At 41.7% G+C, this 17,011-nt stretch overlaps 1 protein-coding gene across 1 annotated transcript in view; it reads left to right on the forward strand.

Annotated features, from left to right (window-relative positions):
- Positions 1-17,011, forward strand: part of PINX1 (PIN2 (TERF1) interacting telomerase inhibitor 1) — a 59,153-nt gene that overhangs the window by 3,572 nt on the left and 38,570 nt on the right. Inside the window, exons 2-6 of the mRNA XM_065730526.1 lie at positions 1,102-1,211; positions 3,483-3,575; positions 4,299-4,377; positions 7,643-7,735; positions 10,323-10,399. Of these exons, the coding sequence (XP_065586598.1) occupies positions 1,102-1,211; positions 3,483-3,575; positions 4,299-4,377; positions 7,643-7,735; positions 10,323-10,399 (452 nt within the window). The remainder of the gene's footprint in view (positions 1-1,101; positions 1,212-3,482; positions 3,576-4,298; positions 4,378-7,642; positions 7,736-10,322; positions 10,400-17,011) is intronic.

Consider the following 17,011-nt stretch of genomic DNA (forward strand, 5'->3'; position numbering starts at 1 on the left):
TTGTTTAATGAAGTCTGTAATCTTCCTGCCTCCCATTCTTTGCCTTGTTTATTTCTGTTCTCTTCCTGCATATGTTCAGGTGCACACTTAGTGACTGGTTAACAGTGCTAACTCTTCTTCCTTGGTTTCAAAGCAGCTATTCCTGATGGTGCAGACACGCTCACGCACAGGGGCCCGGGGGACTGTAGTTTAATTAGTGGTATACATAGGACAAGAGAGCCTTGATTCTAGGTTGATCTCTTAGCACCTCTGGTAGTTTCCAGTGACTTTTCAGTTTCTGAAGAAACCATTTTGCAGCAGATGAAAAAGCTGAAATCACACTAATTTGTACTCTGCAGCTCAGTTTCTCCAAACTTCTGTTTTGGCTTTTGTTAATGATAGCAAATCTTAAAACTCCTGGAGAAGATGAAGGATGGCCAATGGACACCTGTTCAGTACTGGGAAAGCTAGCACTGAAATCCCATCTTCTATGGGTTTCATGTTGAAACCAGGTGTAAAACAAAGTTGGAATAAAGGTGGAATTTAGGCCTTTGTGCTTAAGTTGTAATCTTCAATATCTTTGCTGGATTGCAGCCCATCCTCAGGGATGATAACTTCCATAGCCATTTCCATAGACAGGACAAGGGGAAATGGCTTTAAACTGAAAGAGGGCAGGTTTAGGCTAAGTATCAGGAAGAAATTCTTTACTGTGAGGGTGGTGAGATGCTGGAACAGGCTGCACAGTGAGGTTGTGGACCCCTCCCTTGAAGCACTCAGGGCCAGACTGGATTGGGGTGAGCAACCTGGTGCAGAGGGAGGTGTCTGTGCCTAGAGCAGAGGGTTGGAACTATGTGATCTTAGGGGACCCTTCCAACCCAAAACCACTCTATGATATGATTCTATGATGTCTTACTTAGGCATTTTTTTTTGTATTAAAAGCATTTTTTTAGTTTATTTTCTAGTATTGCATTCAGTAAAGTTAAACTTCAAAAATGTGGTTGTTGTCACATAGGTTCTGGTCTTTTTTTTGGATTGAAGAGCTTTTCTTGAGTTGACTAAATACTTGGAACACTGTGGAAATGTAGATGGAGCATCTTTTGAGTTTTTTCCTTTCTCTCCTAGCCCGTAGAAGACAGAAGTGGTCCGTAGATCCACGAAACAGTGCCTGGAGTAAAGATGAATCTAAATTTGGACAGAAGATGCTGGAAAAGATGGGCTGGTCCAAAGGAAAGGTATGGTCAGGAGAGCTGTGTAGCTGAAGGATTGTGTCTGTTCCTGAACTAAAAATGCTTTAAGAAAAGAAACAAAAAAGTTGAGGGGTAGAGGGCTTCTGGGGTGATCTTAGTCCCAGTGTTTAAAACAGCTGTGGTGTTCTTATTTGGTTGATTCTCATAAGCCTGCTAAGATCACAGAGTTTGAGCAGTGTTAGATTTCTGTAGTTGCTCATGCAGATACTTGCTTCCTTTTGTCTTTGCAGCTTTTCTCTCCTCTCTTTGACAAGATAACATTAAATCAAGTGACGTTTAGACAAGGCTTTAAGTTGCTTTCATGCCCTCAGTTCTCTTCCTGGCTGTTTCTGCTCGTGAAAGAAGCAACAGGATCTGCTTTAGTCTTTCATCTGTTTTTAAAGGTTACTTCTGATCTTTGTACAAAATGCAGTGGTACATGAGCTGTATTCCTTCCCAGATCCAGCACGTACCTGTGCTGTGAGGTGACTGGCTGCTGGTTCTAAGAATAATCTCCAGGTCAGTGTAGACAGCTGTAGACTTTTCTGCTGCCACTTAAAAGCAGTTTAACTTCCACAAAGGTGCTTCAGCAAAGCTGTGATTTGTGCCTGTATATCAAGCATATTTAGTGAAGCAAACACGCAGGACCTGTCCCACACTCTTTATTTAATTCTTCTCCTAGATCTGCTCCACTGCCTTTTAAAATGAACAAAATTAGGGGTGTTCTCAATTCTGTGAATGTATTAAAACTCAAGAGTGAGGAAAAATAAGGCTACCATTGGATTTCTCAGTTTAGCCTACTGCTGTTGCCTCAGTTGGCATCATAGTGCATACAGATCTGGCTTCTGCTTACCTTTAATTTCACAGATGATGAACAGTGATACTTGATTCAGAGGCTGCTGAAATCAAGGAACTGGGACTGAGCACTGCTATCTCAAGTTGTATGTGTGGTTGTTTTGTATGAGTAAGACTAAAATAGGTATGTGAACCAGAGTAGAAAGAGTACCGATAATTATTCAAGCTGCCAGTTCCTCTCGGCATAGTTATTGCCTTTTCTGATGAGAGCACATTGTGTTAGAGTATGAAGGAAGGTCTTGTGGTGTTCTCTGTCATTCCACCCCATTTCATGACAATTAAGTTTCCCACATGAGCTATTTGATCTTCTACAACAGTTAGAGTTGTACTAGAGGGATTTATGACTCTTCTGCTACAAACTCAGACAAATGGAGCCATAGTTTGATCAAATTAATGGGCAAAAGCCCATCTGTGCTCTGAAATTAAGCTGATTACGTTAGTCCTGTTATTAGTTGTACTGGAATTGGGTCAGGTTGGGATGTGTAGCCAGGTGTTCTGCTTGTTTCCCTACTCTTTTGTTAGCAGAAGCTTCAGGGCAAATCTTCCACCCCACTGACCTAAAAAGAAAGCTGCAGGGTCTGTGGCAGCAGCAGCCTTATTCAAATGTTCCTCATTGCATCACATACTGCATAGGCACAGGCTTTATCCACAGGACTTCATTCCACTACTCCATCAGACCCATACGTACATATTTGTTGCAATCTGATTTGTAACTGATTGGGATAGGGGAGAAAAGCAGACAGATAGCAAGAGTGATGTTCAAAACAAAATGCCTTGTTTGGTTTTTTTTTCTGGGTTGTACAGTTAAGAAATATAACACTGGGCCTGGAGATTGTTTCCCAGGTCGAAATGCTTACATTTAATAAGGACAGACAAAACCAACATTTGTTTGCCCCTGTAGTTTCACCAAATTGTAGTGTAAATGAGATGGGAAAAGTTCCTAACGACCTGCTAGCTCCAGTCTGATCCTTCCACTTCCCCTCACCAGCTTTAATATAAATTAATTCTGCTTTTTGAGTTCCATGAGGCATCTGTCTTGTAGCTGTTACACAACTGTCTTTGCAATGGCAGAGGTGGTATTGGTGAGAGGCATGTTCTTTTTGTGTAGTGTCTTGTTTTAAAATTGTAAACACTTTGGACTTGCCTAGGAATGTCAGGTGGCTTCCTGATTAGTCACCTACTGCTTAATGATGTTATTTTAGTGTTTATGGTATTTTGCTGGAGGCTTAAGTAGTAAATTAAAAATACTTAATACCTCATGTATGCTAATGCTCGTGAATGAATTCAGTTGCAGGCAAGTGAATAAATAGTAACTTGTGGTTTCTTGCTATATTTCATTGCAAAATGTCTTCAGTACAGCAGCTCTAGTTGCTTAGTCACTGCAGGAATACCTTTACATTTTTACCCTTCAATCCTCATTAGGGTCTTGGAGCTCACGAGCAAGGGAATACAGAGCATATCAAGGTTCAAGTGAAAAACAACACGCTGGGTTTAGGAGCTTCCATCAAGTGTGAGGTGAGTGCTAAACCCAGATAAGGGGATATAGCTTCCTTTTCAGGTAAGACACTAGTTTTGTAATGGGATGTTGGCAAAGTCTTTTGTCACTCCTGGTGGCAGCATGCACCTATGTGGACTTCTCTTGAGACTCTTGAGCTGGAATATAGTTAGGCTCTGTTCAGTGGTTGGGGAATAAATATCTATTTGGGAAAGTTACAGTGAATTCTCAGAGCTATTCAGAGAGCTTTTGCTCTAAATTGTGGAAATGCTTTCTCCACACATCTTCTACCCAGCTTAGTTCTGTGTTTTCTTTCCCTCTTCCTGATGCAGTCACCTTACTGACTGGCGTTCAGGTACCTGTAGGGAGAGCAGAATGTGCTTCTAAAGGTCCTTGTCTCAGAATCAGCAACTTAAGGAACTGCTGGAAAATCATACTAGTATTTCCTGCCTGCTGTTGAAAACATCTTACACTGTCTGGGACGTGTGGAGCCAACAGCAGCTCAGTATTGTTTAAAAGCTTACAAACACAACCCTTATCAGTTCTGCACTTTGGAGTAACTGTAGCAAGCTGTTGTTGGTATTTGCCACCTGTGGAGCTTCAGGGGGTCCCTCCCACTAAGAATCCAGTGTATGTAATTAAGTTACTTCTTAGAGAGCATTGTTTTTTTTAATACCTGCTGTAGCGAAACTTCTGTTCCGTCTGGAAACTGTTGCCTTGTATTCATGTGGGGATATTTACAGGACAACTGGATTGCTCATCAGGATGACTTCAACCAGCTCCTGGCTGAACTGAATGATTGCCATGGGCAGGGTGAAACAGGTAGGTTCATGCTTTGCTCAGTCAGGTGTTGGAAGCTTAGCAGAGTTTCCATTATCTGTCTTACAAGGGTAGTTGAGGCCCAGTCCTTTGGGCTATTAATAGTATCCATGCTGAGGCACACTTCTCCTCCTTCTGGCCCCAAATCAGTGGGATTTGAAGGATATGTTGCTGTCCATGCCCACGCTCAACTTTGATTAGATGCATAGATCTCAGTAGATTGTTTTAACCTCAATTAAAGGCTTTTTGATGGGGAAAGAAAGCATCAAACCTGGGTATTTTATCTGAGACTGTGACATGGAGGAACCTCTTGCAGGGATGCGCTACATCAGTGCTTCAGAAGCTATTGGTTCAGAGTTATGCATCTCTGTTTTGAGTGTCATATAATGTGGTTTTTGTAGCCCTAATATAGAGCAAACGAATGGGAAAACTACATAACTTTCCCCATAGGGTTATTTATAAAGTTGTTTTAATCTTGACAAGCTTTGACAGTCAGGCCCCGGCTTCTAGAAATGCAGTAATGCTAGGCTGGCAGGTGTGAGCTTACAGAAGGAATTCAGGCTGTTGTCTTATCTCTCCTTTGGACTGGTATGTCTCAAACTCTGATTATACATCCCAGCAACTCTGTGGAGTGTTGTTAAACCAAGGGATTGTGTTTGGATGCAGCAGCCTGTTTTGGACCCAGCTGCACATGCTCGTAATTCATTCTTAGGACAGAAGGATTTCTAGAAGAGGAAGGGTAAGATGAAGAGCAGGAAAATCAGTTAAAAAGGCTTCAACTTGGTTTCAATCAAGGGAATGAATGTTAAAATTCTGAACCTAATGCCCTAAAATTTTAATTGCTGTATCCCCTTGTGCATTGGTCTAAGGCCACACAGCACTAGCTGCTGAAGTGAAAGTTCTTAAGAGACAGAACAGAGTATCATAGGGAAATTCCAAAAGTTCCTGTCTTCCTTTATATCTAAATCCTACCCAAGTTCCAACTTGAGCCATGAGGAGATCATTTAGGTGTAACTGGTGGGAAACCTGCAAACTGATGAGCAGAGAGCTGAAGTGACTTGCCCAGGGACACAGTGAGTCAGCAGAGAGGCAGGTTCATTGAGCAAGGCTGTCTTGTTCCTAAACCTGTGCTGTATACTGTGGGTCATTTGTACCAATGCAGAACGGTCCCCTAAACCCTCTTTCTCCCTGTTGTACTGCTATTTTTCTTTGGTCTTCTTGGACAAGAGATTTCAATTGCTGAACACAAACTTGGGTGCAAGTTGAAAAGTCCTGGTCAGAATCACATTTAGTGATCTGCAGGCTGTAAACATTGCTCAGAAACTTGCTTTTTTGGCAATTGTTTAAATTGGCAGAACTCATCCAGATAACTGTGCCCGCAGCTGTGCTTCAGGATCAAATGTTACACTGCTGGCCATCATCCAGTTTCAAATTGCATTAAAAGTCAGCTGAAAACCTTCATTGTTCTTAAATGGTGTAGTTGCCAGAGCTGGATTGCAATTAGAGACTGGGAGGGAAGGGCCCTTTGGTGGTTAGTCTGCCAACATTCAAATACCCTTTATCTACATAGTTTCAGCTTTCTTCTTTCACTAACTGAGCACCTATGAGGAAGGAGCTCTTAACCCAACAGAAAAGCCAGGAATTACTGAGTGATAATGTCTGAGTCCCTCTCCCACCTGTAAATTGGTGTAAGCATGCTGGCCGTGTCTGTCATGTGCTTCGGAATATTTGTCTGTATCAGATTTGCTCTAGAAATACCACGACTCTTATTACTGTCACTAAATTACTTCAAAAAGCACACAGGGAGACACAGGGATGTACCTATTCCTCTGTTGTCAGTGCCAGCATGTTTCTAAGCTCAGTAGTGAAATTCCTTCTGGAAGGCACAAGGGGGTGCTGCTGCCCCTTCTGCTGTAAGAATGAAGTGCTGAAGGAAGCTCCTGTGGAAATCCTTTGGCCTGTTATGTTCCTTTTAGTACAAGTGAATCAGAGAGCAGACTCAGAATGCCTCATCTATGGTCAGCTGTACTTACTTTCCCCATAGTCCCTTTTATTGGGGATTTTCAAATTGACTGCAGATTCCATCTAAAACTGAAGCTTCTAGTCTTTCCTTCTCTCATGAATGTTTATGTGTAAATTTAAGAGTAGATCTGAGGTTGCTTTCTGGTAGTAAACTCTCCCACTGCAAGCCATGGATTTCATTTTTAGGTCAATGACTCTTATCATCGGGTGGCATTACTTAGGTGGAATTCTAGTGTCAGAAAAGCTTGGGCTACAGAGCTTTTGGGAGTGGGATGGTATGAAAATGGTGATTCAACGTGACCCTCAGGGTATGGGTTGATTTCTCTACCCATCCCAATTACCATTGGCAGAAAAAAAAACCCACCACCTCACCTTGAGTAGCCTTTTCTGTCATGCTGGAGCACAGAATCCTGCAGTGCCTATTTCCCTTCAGGACAGCACCAACAAAGTGGTTGTTACCAGATTGCAGGCTACCTCCTTCTGAGGTAATTCTGTAAATTAACAGGCTCATGGATTCAAAGAGTGTGTCTGTAGCAACAGGGTAACCTCCCAGGGCACAGAAACTTTGTACTGTTAAATAGTTAGGCTAATTCTTCACATGCTTTTGACCTGTGCAAACCAACGCTTTATCTTAAGCAACTCCTAATGAATTTGGACCTGACCTCAGAGACTGTTCCCAGTGGGCAGTTCAGATGCAGCCCCTCTTCTGAAAGCTGGCAGAATTAAATAATACACATGGCAGCATTTGCTGGCCTTAGGGTTGATAAAGATCTGCCACTGTTTCGTTTCTTTGCATGGGGTTATTGGATAGGGCACATTAAGTAGTGTTAGATTTGTAAAGCCTGTTTGGTATTATGTCTTTTTTTTGTGTGTGTGTGTCTGGTTTTGTCCATTCAGATTCAGGGTCTTATTTTTCAGTTTCTTAGAGCTTTCTCAGATGCTGGGACTGGAAATAATTTGTAACAAACATCACAATTGACCCTGACTTATTAGTCTCTTCTTACCATGGAAATGGTGCTAAATGAGCTTTTGCTTTTGATCTGCAGTACCCATATCTGCCTATTCAAGTTACACTAGATTGGAAATGGGGATGGAAGGGGCTGTGGCAAAAAGTCACGCACTAACATGTCTCGGAGAAAGGTTGCTGTGCTTCCTTCAGTGATAAGTTGTTTTGAAAGAGAAAGTTAAATACAGTGTTGTTTTTCTAATAGGGTTTGAACGTGCGTTGTTTTTTTTTTCCTTTAAGAATCCTCAGTGACTAATCAGAAGAAGACATTTAATCTTGAGGAAAAATCAAAATCCTCTAAGAAGCGTGTCCATTATATGAAGTTTGCAAAAGGTGAGAGGAAATTTTATTTCTTAATCTGTAACTAAGATTAGTAAAACCTGTCCAACTGATCTGTTATTTTGTGTAGTCTATATAGGACAAGTAGAATGGTGGTTTAGAAATACCCCTTGCAGCAACCTGCTTAAAGGTATAGTACAGTATTCCTCTTTGTTTTGGACGATTTTAGATGGCTGTAGGGTGATATTGCTGAATAAATCAATTCCTATCTGTAGGAACCATCAGCTGACTAAGGAACAATGAATATTCTCAGCTGTGTTTATGGGAGGAGGGCTGGACAGAGAGGTGGTGACCAAGTTATCTGTGCTGCACTATCCACTGCAATCTCCAATAACCCTTGCTAAGAGATCATGTGGATAAGATCAGTGATCAGATTAAATCTGAACGCAGGAAGAGGAAAGCCCTCTTAGATCTATTATATACTTTATTGGGTGAATTAGGACAGCGATTGGAGGCCAGAAAATCTTGTATCAAAAGCTTGTGGGGTTTGGTGGTTTTCTTCTGTGTTACAGTGATGATTTTAGCCAAACTTGTCTGCTGCTCTTGGTCACTGTTCAATCACTTGCTGTATTTCTCTGTTGGTAGTGTTCCCCTTTCACACACCCATGTGTATAGATGTGGCTCAGTATATGGCTAGGCTCAGTTTCCACTAATGGCTAATTGATTAAACTTAAAGCTCCATATAATGTTTTTTTGTTAACAAATGCCTCTGCTAAAACAGGTAATTGACTTCTGAATGGAAGCCAAATTCTGATATTGGAAATCTGTTTTTGTGATGAAAGAATTCAGCCTGGAAGTCAAGTGTTCTAACTTGACCCTGCCACTTTATGACATTAAACAATTTAAGTAGTTCAGGTCTTCAAGTACAGAGACCATGGCCTGCTTGAGGATTTGCAAAGAGGATTTATTTTGATTTGGATTTAACCTTTTGCTAAATATAGAAGAAAAAAGAAATGTCTTTAGAGTCTGTAAAATTCAGAGCAAGGCTTTTAACAATAGCCCTTATTTGTTTGGCTGCAGTGCTTAAATAAGGGGTAGGTCCCTGCTTGACTGTACCCTCTGTGGTCTAAAACAGGGAAATTCCTTTTTTTTCAGGGAAAGAAGAGAAGTTATTTGGGAAAGGCTGATGTTGTGGCCCTTGTTGTTAAAGTCTGATCCTGCTTCCTTTCAGACTAAACAAAACAAGTTTACACAAAAGCAGAAGAGAGCAGCAACCATCAAAAGTTTCTGGTGCTGTTCTAGAGCCTTGCTGCTGGAGGAGCATAGGCAGTGCTCACAGTCCTAACTGTCGTGCTTGAATCTGGGATATCTATGCTAACATGAGATTAAGAGAGTAATTTCAAGTGCTTTTCTAGTTAGTTGGTCCACTGTGATGCTGCAAAAGATGTGGACAGTCAGCTAAGTAGGGTTTTTATTATAGAAAGCAAGAAGAGGGGCTGATACATTTCTGGTACCCCTTGTCTCACTCTGTGCTTCTTTTCCATGCCTTCTTTGCCCCAAACTATATGCCCGTTGTTCAAAACCATGATCTAGGTGAAGTTGGAAGCTGGCACCAGCCTCATCTAGCTTGCTTGGGTAAGGACATCTGAAGGCTACACAGTGGTCTCACGTTACAAGAAGTTGCGTTATGCTTTCTCCCCTGTGTTGATGTGTCTGCTTACCCTCTGTTAGCAGTTGAGGAGCTTGAGAGAAGAAAACAGGTGGAACAGTCACATTTTTCTCTTGTTTGTTACAAGCATTTAGTTTGGTTTTGAGGTTGATGATTTTGAAATCTGGCAATCGAGCAGTAAGGTAAGAGCCAAGCAGACTCAGGCCTGTTAGCCCATCTTTAACTTTTTCTAACTTCTTTCCCAATAAATAATCTTAGGACACAAGCTGTAGACAACTGCACTGTGGGATCAGCCCAACTTTTGCTGGCCTCTCAGGATTTTGTATCGCACCCATCTGATTCATGTCTGACACTCAGATGGGAATAGTGGGAATACTGAAACTCAGATCTTTACTTCACACTTGAAATTATTTTAAGTTGGGGCAATGTAGTGAGTTGCAGAGATGGAGGATTTGCTTTTCAAAAGCATTGTCATGAGTCAAAGAAAAGCCACCACTGAGTAAAGATGGGGTATTTGGTATATTTAGGGGGTGCCATCCCCTAATTCAGACAGAGATAGGAAATTCTCTTTAGGGTCCCAAGATATGCAGTTTCACCTTCTACTTTCTTGTGTGCAGGAGAATACAACTCTCCTTCCCCTTTAGAGTAGAACAGGCTGCTTCCCTCATCTTGCCATGCCAATTACAAAGTCAGGTGGGAGATAACAAGTTCATGTTACACATATTTTCCTATAGACTTTTGCTAGCAGGCAGTGCTTGTCTCCTCACCAGCCTTTCCCCACCCACACATACACATCTTGTAGTTATGTGTGAGCCTTGGGCAACTTTCACTTAGTGTCTGTAACATACTACTCTTGATTTTTTTGCACATCCAAAAAGAATTTCTTTAAATTTGAAGGTTACAGTTCTTTATCAAAATGTACCTGTTGTCTCCAGATGAGAAGATTGTGCTTTTTTTTTCCCCTCCTTCCAGGTAAGGATCTGTCGTTGCGCAGTGAGGATGATCTGTCCTGCATATTTGGGAAGCGACAGAAGAGTATGAAAGCACAGGTAAACAAGAGGGCTTCACCTTTCTTTTGTTTCTTTGCTTATGTCTTAACATTAGAATAGATAAATGTCTTTCTGTTCATGAGATTACCACGTGCTTATCAAAAGCAAGGGCTCCTGTGTAAGTAGAATCACTCTTGCTTCTTTGTGAAGGCTGCAGGTGGAGGGCCATGCTCCGAACCACTAGAAAATATGAATGTATATAAGATATTTTTGTATGAATTGTGATGATGTAATGTCTATGCAATTAGTTAGGAATATTCGTTGTTTTTAGCTTGCACTTCTTAGGCAATAGACACTGCAAAGCAGATAAATCTTTCCCTTCATCTCAAAGTCGCATAAATACCTGAAATGAAATTGGACCATCTCAGCAAACTGCCCATATTTTCACAAGAACTGGGGAAGGTTGAGCACCTGCAGAAGTTCACACTCCTCTTTGAACAATGGGAGATATCTAAGGAGAAGGCTTCCCCAGCTTTGTGTGATGGGATTGAGGTTTTTGGTAGTATTTTTTTCCTTTCATTTGTTAGCATTTTGCACTCACAGAGAATAGGCCTGCTGGGTCAGCGTATGAAAAACAGGCTTACCCTGGGACTCTACTGATGTGTCCACAAGTGTTCTTTGGAAAAGGTAACATCTGGAAAAGCACAGATGAATATGCTGTGAGGATTGTGCTGTTGGTTCAGAGGTCTCTGTGATCTCTTGATGCTAGAGGGAAAGATGGGACCAGGACAATTAAAATGGAAGTTTCCAGAATACCCCCTTGCTTGTTCTGCAGTACTCTTGAAAATTGTTCTGTGACTTTGCTGTTGGCCACTGTGGAATTTGGGAAGGGAGGAATAGAGGGCAGGTGTGTTAAGAGATCTTGGGTAGTAGCAAAACTAGGAAGGTGTTTGCAGTTGTTCTGTAAAGGGATGGAACGAAGCACAGAATTATGAAGGTTGGAAAAGATCACTAAAATAAGCTAGTCCAACTGTCAGTGCATCAGTAACAAGGGGACTTAAGAAAAACAAATTGTGATTCTTCACCAGAAAGACCACCTAGTGTAAAATGCAAAATATTTCCAGTGGATATCTTGGGTTAAGTTATTAGGTTAGGGCTTGGTCTTGCTGCTATTCCATTATGCTATGATTTCAGAGAATGTGCTGTAGGTTTTAAAGTGACAGATAGAGCAGCTAATTAAACAAGGAGGGTAGAAGAGACATTAGCAAATCAAGAGTAACTGTGCTGTCTTGTCTGCCACTGTGAATAATAGTACAAACCTTTATTACAAGTGATGTGGTTTGACTTGAAAGGTAAGAGCTTGGGAAGAGTCCATCAGCCACAACAGAACCAGTGTTAACTTATTACTGTCTCGATACATGCATTTTGGGACTTCATGAGAGCTGGTAGAGGTCTCAAATGCTGTAAGTACATGTGCACCATCAGAACCTTTTCAATTCATCAGATAAATTTGCCTTATTCCATCACAGTATAATCACTATGAAATGAGAAAAACAGAGTTTTAGTGCAAATCAGTGGAGGAGGACAGTTGCTGTGGCTAAGGCAGTAACCACTTGTATTTTTCCATATATTTATTTTGTGGAGCATGAAGAGAAAACATCTTTTTGTTGTGAGGGGCATGTAAGTTGGTGCTAATTCCTTAACCAATATAGTGGTATTATAGCCAGCAGTGGGTGATGGCTACTGTTGTGCACGTTTCCTTTTTAACTTCGCTGAACACTAAGCTAATGTTTCAGGGTTCTGGCAAAAAGTCACAGGCTGTTCCCTGATCAGTGGCCAGATTTCCACATGCAAATGTAGGCAGGAGGTAATATGATTTGGGGCTGCATTGTTGTCTTCTGGCTACCGTCTGCTGCTAAGCAGCCACAGGGAGAGCACAATTGCTTTTTTTTTTTTCCCTTCATGGATCAGAGATCTGTGGAGTTTGCACAGAACAAAAACTCATTGCTCAGGCCCTCCAGCTCTGAGCAATTTCATTTTGTTGCACCCATGAACTCTCTCTACCCTTTCGATCACATTCTAGAGCCTGGTCCTTAAGGTGGCAGAAATGGAACTGCCCCATGAGGATTTGCAGTGCTGTTCCCTGTGTTTGTTTGCATTCTGTTCTTGAAATCCCCAGACTCTGGGTATTACCTAAAGGTGACACAGAGCACACTAGGAGCAGGAAAGTGCTGTCGTTCTCTTGGAAGCAAGTTGTTTCTATCTGTTCCTGTACAGAAATAATATAGGAAGAGTTCTGGTGTCCGTCAGAGCCCTGAGGTATGCCTTCAGGCTGTGGTAGGTTGTGGTGACCTATAATTGCAGCCCCTGTGACAGCTGATAACAGCTGTATGCTGCTGTCCTTGCTCAAAGTATATGAGGACAACTTCCTTCGTAGGTGCTAGAACTGCTACTGTCAGTAAGTCCAATTACATGTTCCATGCTGTATGTGCAACTGAGATGATATATAAAATCCAGTCTTGTAGCATGAAATCCTATCTTCAAGTCTTTTTCTAAGGTATTTAGGTTCTATTTTTTTCCCCCCACCAGAGATTAAGTTAGAGAAGCATTCAGATCAGATTTGGACTGGATGATCTGTCCTCAGCTCTCAACCCTTGACTTTCTGACCCAAGATATAGTTCTCTTTCCCAAATTTCCAGTTATTTCTAACCAAGATCAGGACTTGGGTATATTTTCATGGGAGCATGCAGGAATTGCTTTTCATAGAATCACAGGACAGAGACTGGAGGAGACCTCTGGAGGTCTCCAGTTCAGTTGTAAGATCAAATGTAGCAAAGAAATTCTGTGACTGGATAAAGTGGATCATTAATAGAGTGGGAGATGAGAACGTCTTGGAATAACGAAATTCTTGTGCTATAAACAGACTCAGCTGGGTAAGCAATTGCAGTTCTCTAGGCATCAGAGGCACCAACATTTACAGAGGATTAAGGTCATAGGCCATTGTCTGATGGTGTTACGGGCAAGTTTTTCATCTGTGGGTTGCAGGGCTTCTCTTGCTCCTAAGAGATGTTATACCTTCTGCCTTTGAGCTTTTTGTTATGCAGCAGTGGCTTATAGTGCTGTAGATCTTGGCAGTGGTGTTACATTGATAAACTTCAGCACTGTGGTCCTGTGCTGCACAGTTTGTTGGTGTTATACCAAACTGTTAATAAGGATTAGGAGAAGGAGAGGGGAAAAAGGTGATACCCAGTAATGTGGAAACTAGTGGAAGGACTCATGGCTAAGTTACATGGTGAGAACCCTGACCCTACAAAATAACCCTTCCTTCTCTGAAGTCCTTCTCAAAAATGCATCCCCTCTGAGCTGCTGGTGTCTCAGCAAATCAGCTGTGTCTGAGAGATGTGGTCCCAGTAAGTCATATTCAGTCTTTGCTGTATGCTCGTTAACAGTCATTTTATGATCTTGACCTACAAGTCTTTGTCAGGAGACATTTTTTGCTGGATTGCTCTGTGATGCCCTAATTGGGAAGCAGATTTCAGACTCACTTCTTAACTGTCTCAGTAGCCAGTGACTGGTCTGGCTAATGGATCTTTACTCTTGTGTCACACTGACACTGCTGCAGCAAGTGAGGATGTTGAAATTTGGATTATCTGTGTTATCAACTGAAAGGGAATTGGCTAGAGGACAGTAAAGATTGCAAAAGAGTGGAATTGCAAAGAATATGGAAGGAAATTCTATTTGCCCCTAAGGGCTGAATGGAGTTTCTCCAGAAGTAATAAAAGCAAGGTACTAGTTAAAGCTGTTGTTTGGATGGCGTTGGGATATGTGTTACTGATGTTAGGCACTCACAAGCTTTAATTCTCCTGAATGTTATACACAAAGACGCTTTATAAAAATGTTGATAAATCACGTGTCCAGCTAAAACTTCCTTAATAAACTATACAGGGACTTTTTTAATTAAAACAAAAACTGGGGGGGAAGAAGACAATGGCTGGGCTTGGGAGTGGAATTAAATTGGAAACGTCTGTAGTTTTTCCCAGGGAGAGTAAGTGATCGAAAATATTGAATTGTAATTATGATGCTCTCTGGAGATGTGCAGTGAGGACCTGTTTTGTAGGGTAAGAGCTGCCAGGCTTTTCTTCTTTTCTCTTGCCCCCACTTTCCCTCTGATTTTTCTCGCTTAGGTACACTGGGAGCCGGTGAGACAGAAAAACAAATTCCATTAGTTCCTATCTGGTTGAACTTCCTCGAACCCCCACTATTTTATTTTATTTTTTTGCTTCTCAGAATTTCCTTCCTCCATCCAGCTGTGTTTCCTGATGAAGCCTTATCACTGGAGAAAACACTCCTGAGTGAGACTGAGGATTTGGGAATGAGTTACAGACAGTCCCAGCTTGGTTGCTGAACAACATAATTCTGGCACCAGTTTTGCTCCGGGGGACCAGTTGTGATTTCTGGTGCGTTAGTAATAACTCTGTTTGAGCTGTGTTCACAACTGAACGTTTTGCATCCATCTCACTTCCACGTCTCAGGCTGTTCGATGAGTAATCTGCTTCCTCTGAATTTTTGTAACTTGAATGTGAACCTGCGTAAGTTCCCTCTAAATTCCTTAATCCGAGCAGCCCGAAAGTCTCGAGCTCATGGTGATTTCTTCCGTGTTAGTCATTAGAAATGTAACTATCTGCCCTTGTTGCTTATTTTTTTTCTTTTTTTTTTAAATCAGGAAATTATCTTCTGACACATTTTGCAGAACTTCCTCAACTGACTTGCATTTCCCAGCACTTATCAGAAAACCTTGTTGGCTAATCTTAAGGGACTTAACTGAAAACCCATTAGAGTCTGGCCCTGTCACTGGCCCACGGAAGCAAATAGTGAATTGATGCAATTCCCTACAGCTGAACTTCCTGCAGAACACCAGTTGCAATGCTGATGTCGGTGGGGTTTGACAACTGTGACTTTTAGGCATGTGACAACTTTAGTTTCTTGGGTTTTCTTAACCTGTGACAGATGGCTCTGTTTTGGACTTTCAGGGAACAAAAACCTGCAGGAGAGAAAAATCAGTTAATTTTTAACTTCAGCATTTTACTGTTCTACTTTGGAGACTGCAGCTAGCGTGAGATATTTGGAACTGAGATTGAACACAAAGAGGACATCAAAAACCTGGAGAGAGTCCAAAAGGTTTTAGTAAAATGGGTGACAGGGTTAGAGGGCAAGTCCTAGAAGGAGAGAGTGGAGGAACTGATACGTTCATCTTAGAAAAGAGGCAGAAAAAGGTGACCTCTCTGGCTATAAATATCTGAGGGTCAGGGGGAGGGAGGAACAGAGGACGGGAAGGGATAGTAATCATGGTAGGCAAAAGCCAAGAATGGTGATGGGGGTGAGAACCTTCAATTAGAAAAAGGAAGACACAACCTTACTCTTGAGCAGGCTTCCTCACAGTGATGTCAGCAGGGCAGTGGAAAAGTCCCCTGAGGGAAATCCCAGCTCCTTAGTAAGCGATGCCAAGAAAAAAAAGATGAATTTAACACTTTCAGACCCGTTGAAATCAGGAAAGATGTAAGTAAAGCATCTCTCACCAAGTTACTCTTTGTGCAGCTCCAGTAACAAAGCTTGGTTTCCTGTAGTTGTGCTGTGCTTGGACTCTGTGGCCTAAAGGAGATGAGCTCATGCTGAAATCCCTCTCCATGTGCACGCTGATCTGTTGGCCTTCTCTGTCCAGCTGCCTGTTTGCATGCAATACTTTAGTGCCTTAATATCTTTGAAATCTCTAAGCTTCTGTTAGGTTGGATTAAAGTGTTGCTTGAGAGACATTTGCACATGATGTACACGTTTCAGAGCAGAGATTGTGGAAAATTTGCTTCCTAAAGAAACCACAGTAAAAATGTAATTGCTGTCATTCAGTTCTGGAGGAAGGTGGTAGGAAAACACTGAAATTCTTTCACATATTTCCTTCTTTTTTTTTTTTTAATTACCCTATTATTGTCAGGAACAATAATGGCATTTTAGAGGCACTGAGCATCTTGTGCCCTCTGTGGTGCTATTACTAGGCTGTAGGGTTTGGGATTCAACTGGAACTGCATGGTTCTTGTTCCTGTATATGGCTTTACCCTTTCATCCCAGATGTGATATGTTTTGTTGGTGGGAAGAGTAAAAATAGTACTTTTGTCCAGAATCAAGGGAAAGGAACAGAGAGAAAGCCCCACACAACTTTATTGATAGAAGATCTTGGCATCTTCTCCAAGATTCCTTGGTAATGCTGAGACACAGGTGCCCAAGCATTCACTTGTTCCAGAGATGGTAGATATGTATGAAGCTGAACCATTCCTAGGGAGATTCACTTCTTTCTTTACTGGTCTAAGACATGTAATAGTGAGGGGCATCCTAATTATACCAAAAGTTATATTCTGAATGGATCCTGTGGAGAAGCTGACTGTGTTCTTCTAAGTATGGTTACTGCAAAGCTAACAGTAGAGTGGTGGAGTCTGCACAACCCAGTGGTGCATTTACAGATTTGGAGTCCCCAGGAGCCTGCTTCTGGTTAGGAGAAAGTTGCAGGCTCCTAGATCAGTGCTACTTGTAAGCAAGCCTTGCTGGTCCTACAGAGTATCATGGCTGAGGAAATGCTACTGCAAGCTGGCCTTTGCCTTAGTATTCTTGTATTCTTGACTTCAG

The sequence above is a fragment of the Cyrtonyx montezumae genome, unplaced genomic scaffold, assembly GCF_038088225.1.
Source record: "Cyrtonyx montezumae isolate F1298 unplaced genomic scaffold, pur_monq_1.0 scaffold_13, whole genome shotgun sequence".
Taxonomy (NCBI): domain Eukaryota; kingdom Metazoa; phylum Chordata; class Aves; order Galliformes; family Odontophoridae; genus Cyrtonyx; species Cyrtonyx montezumae.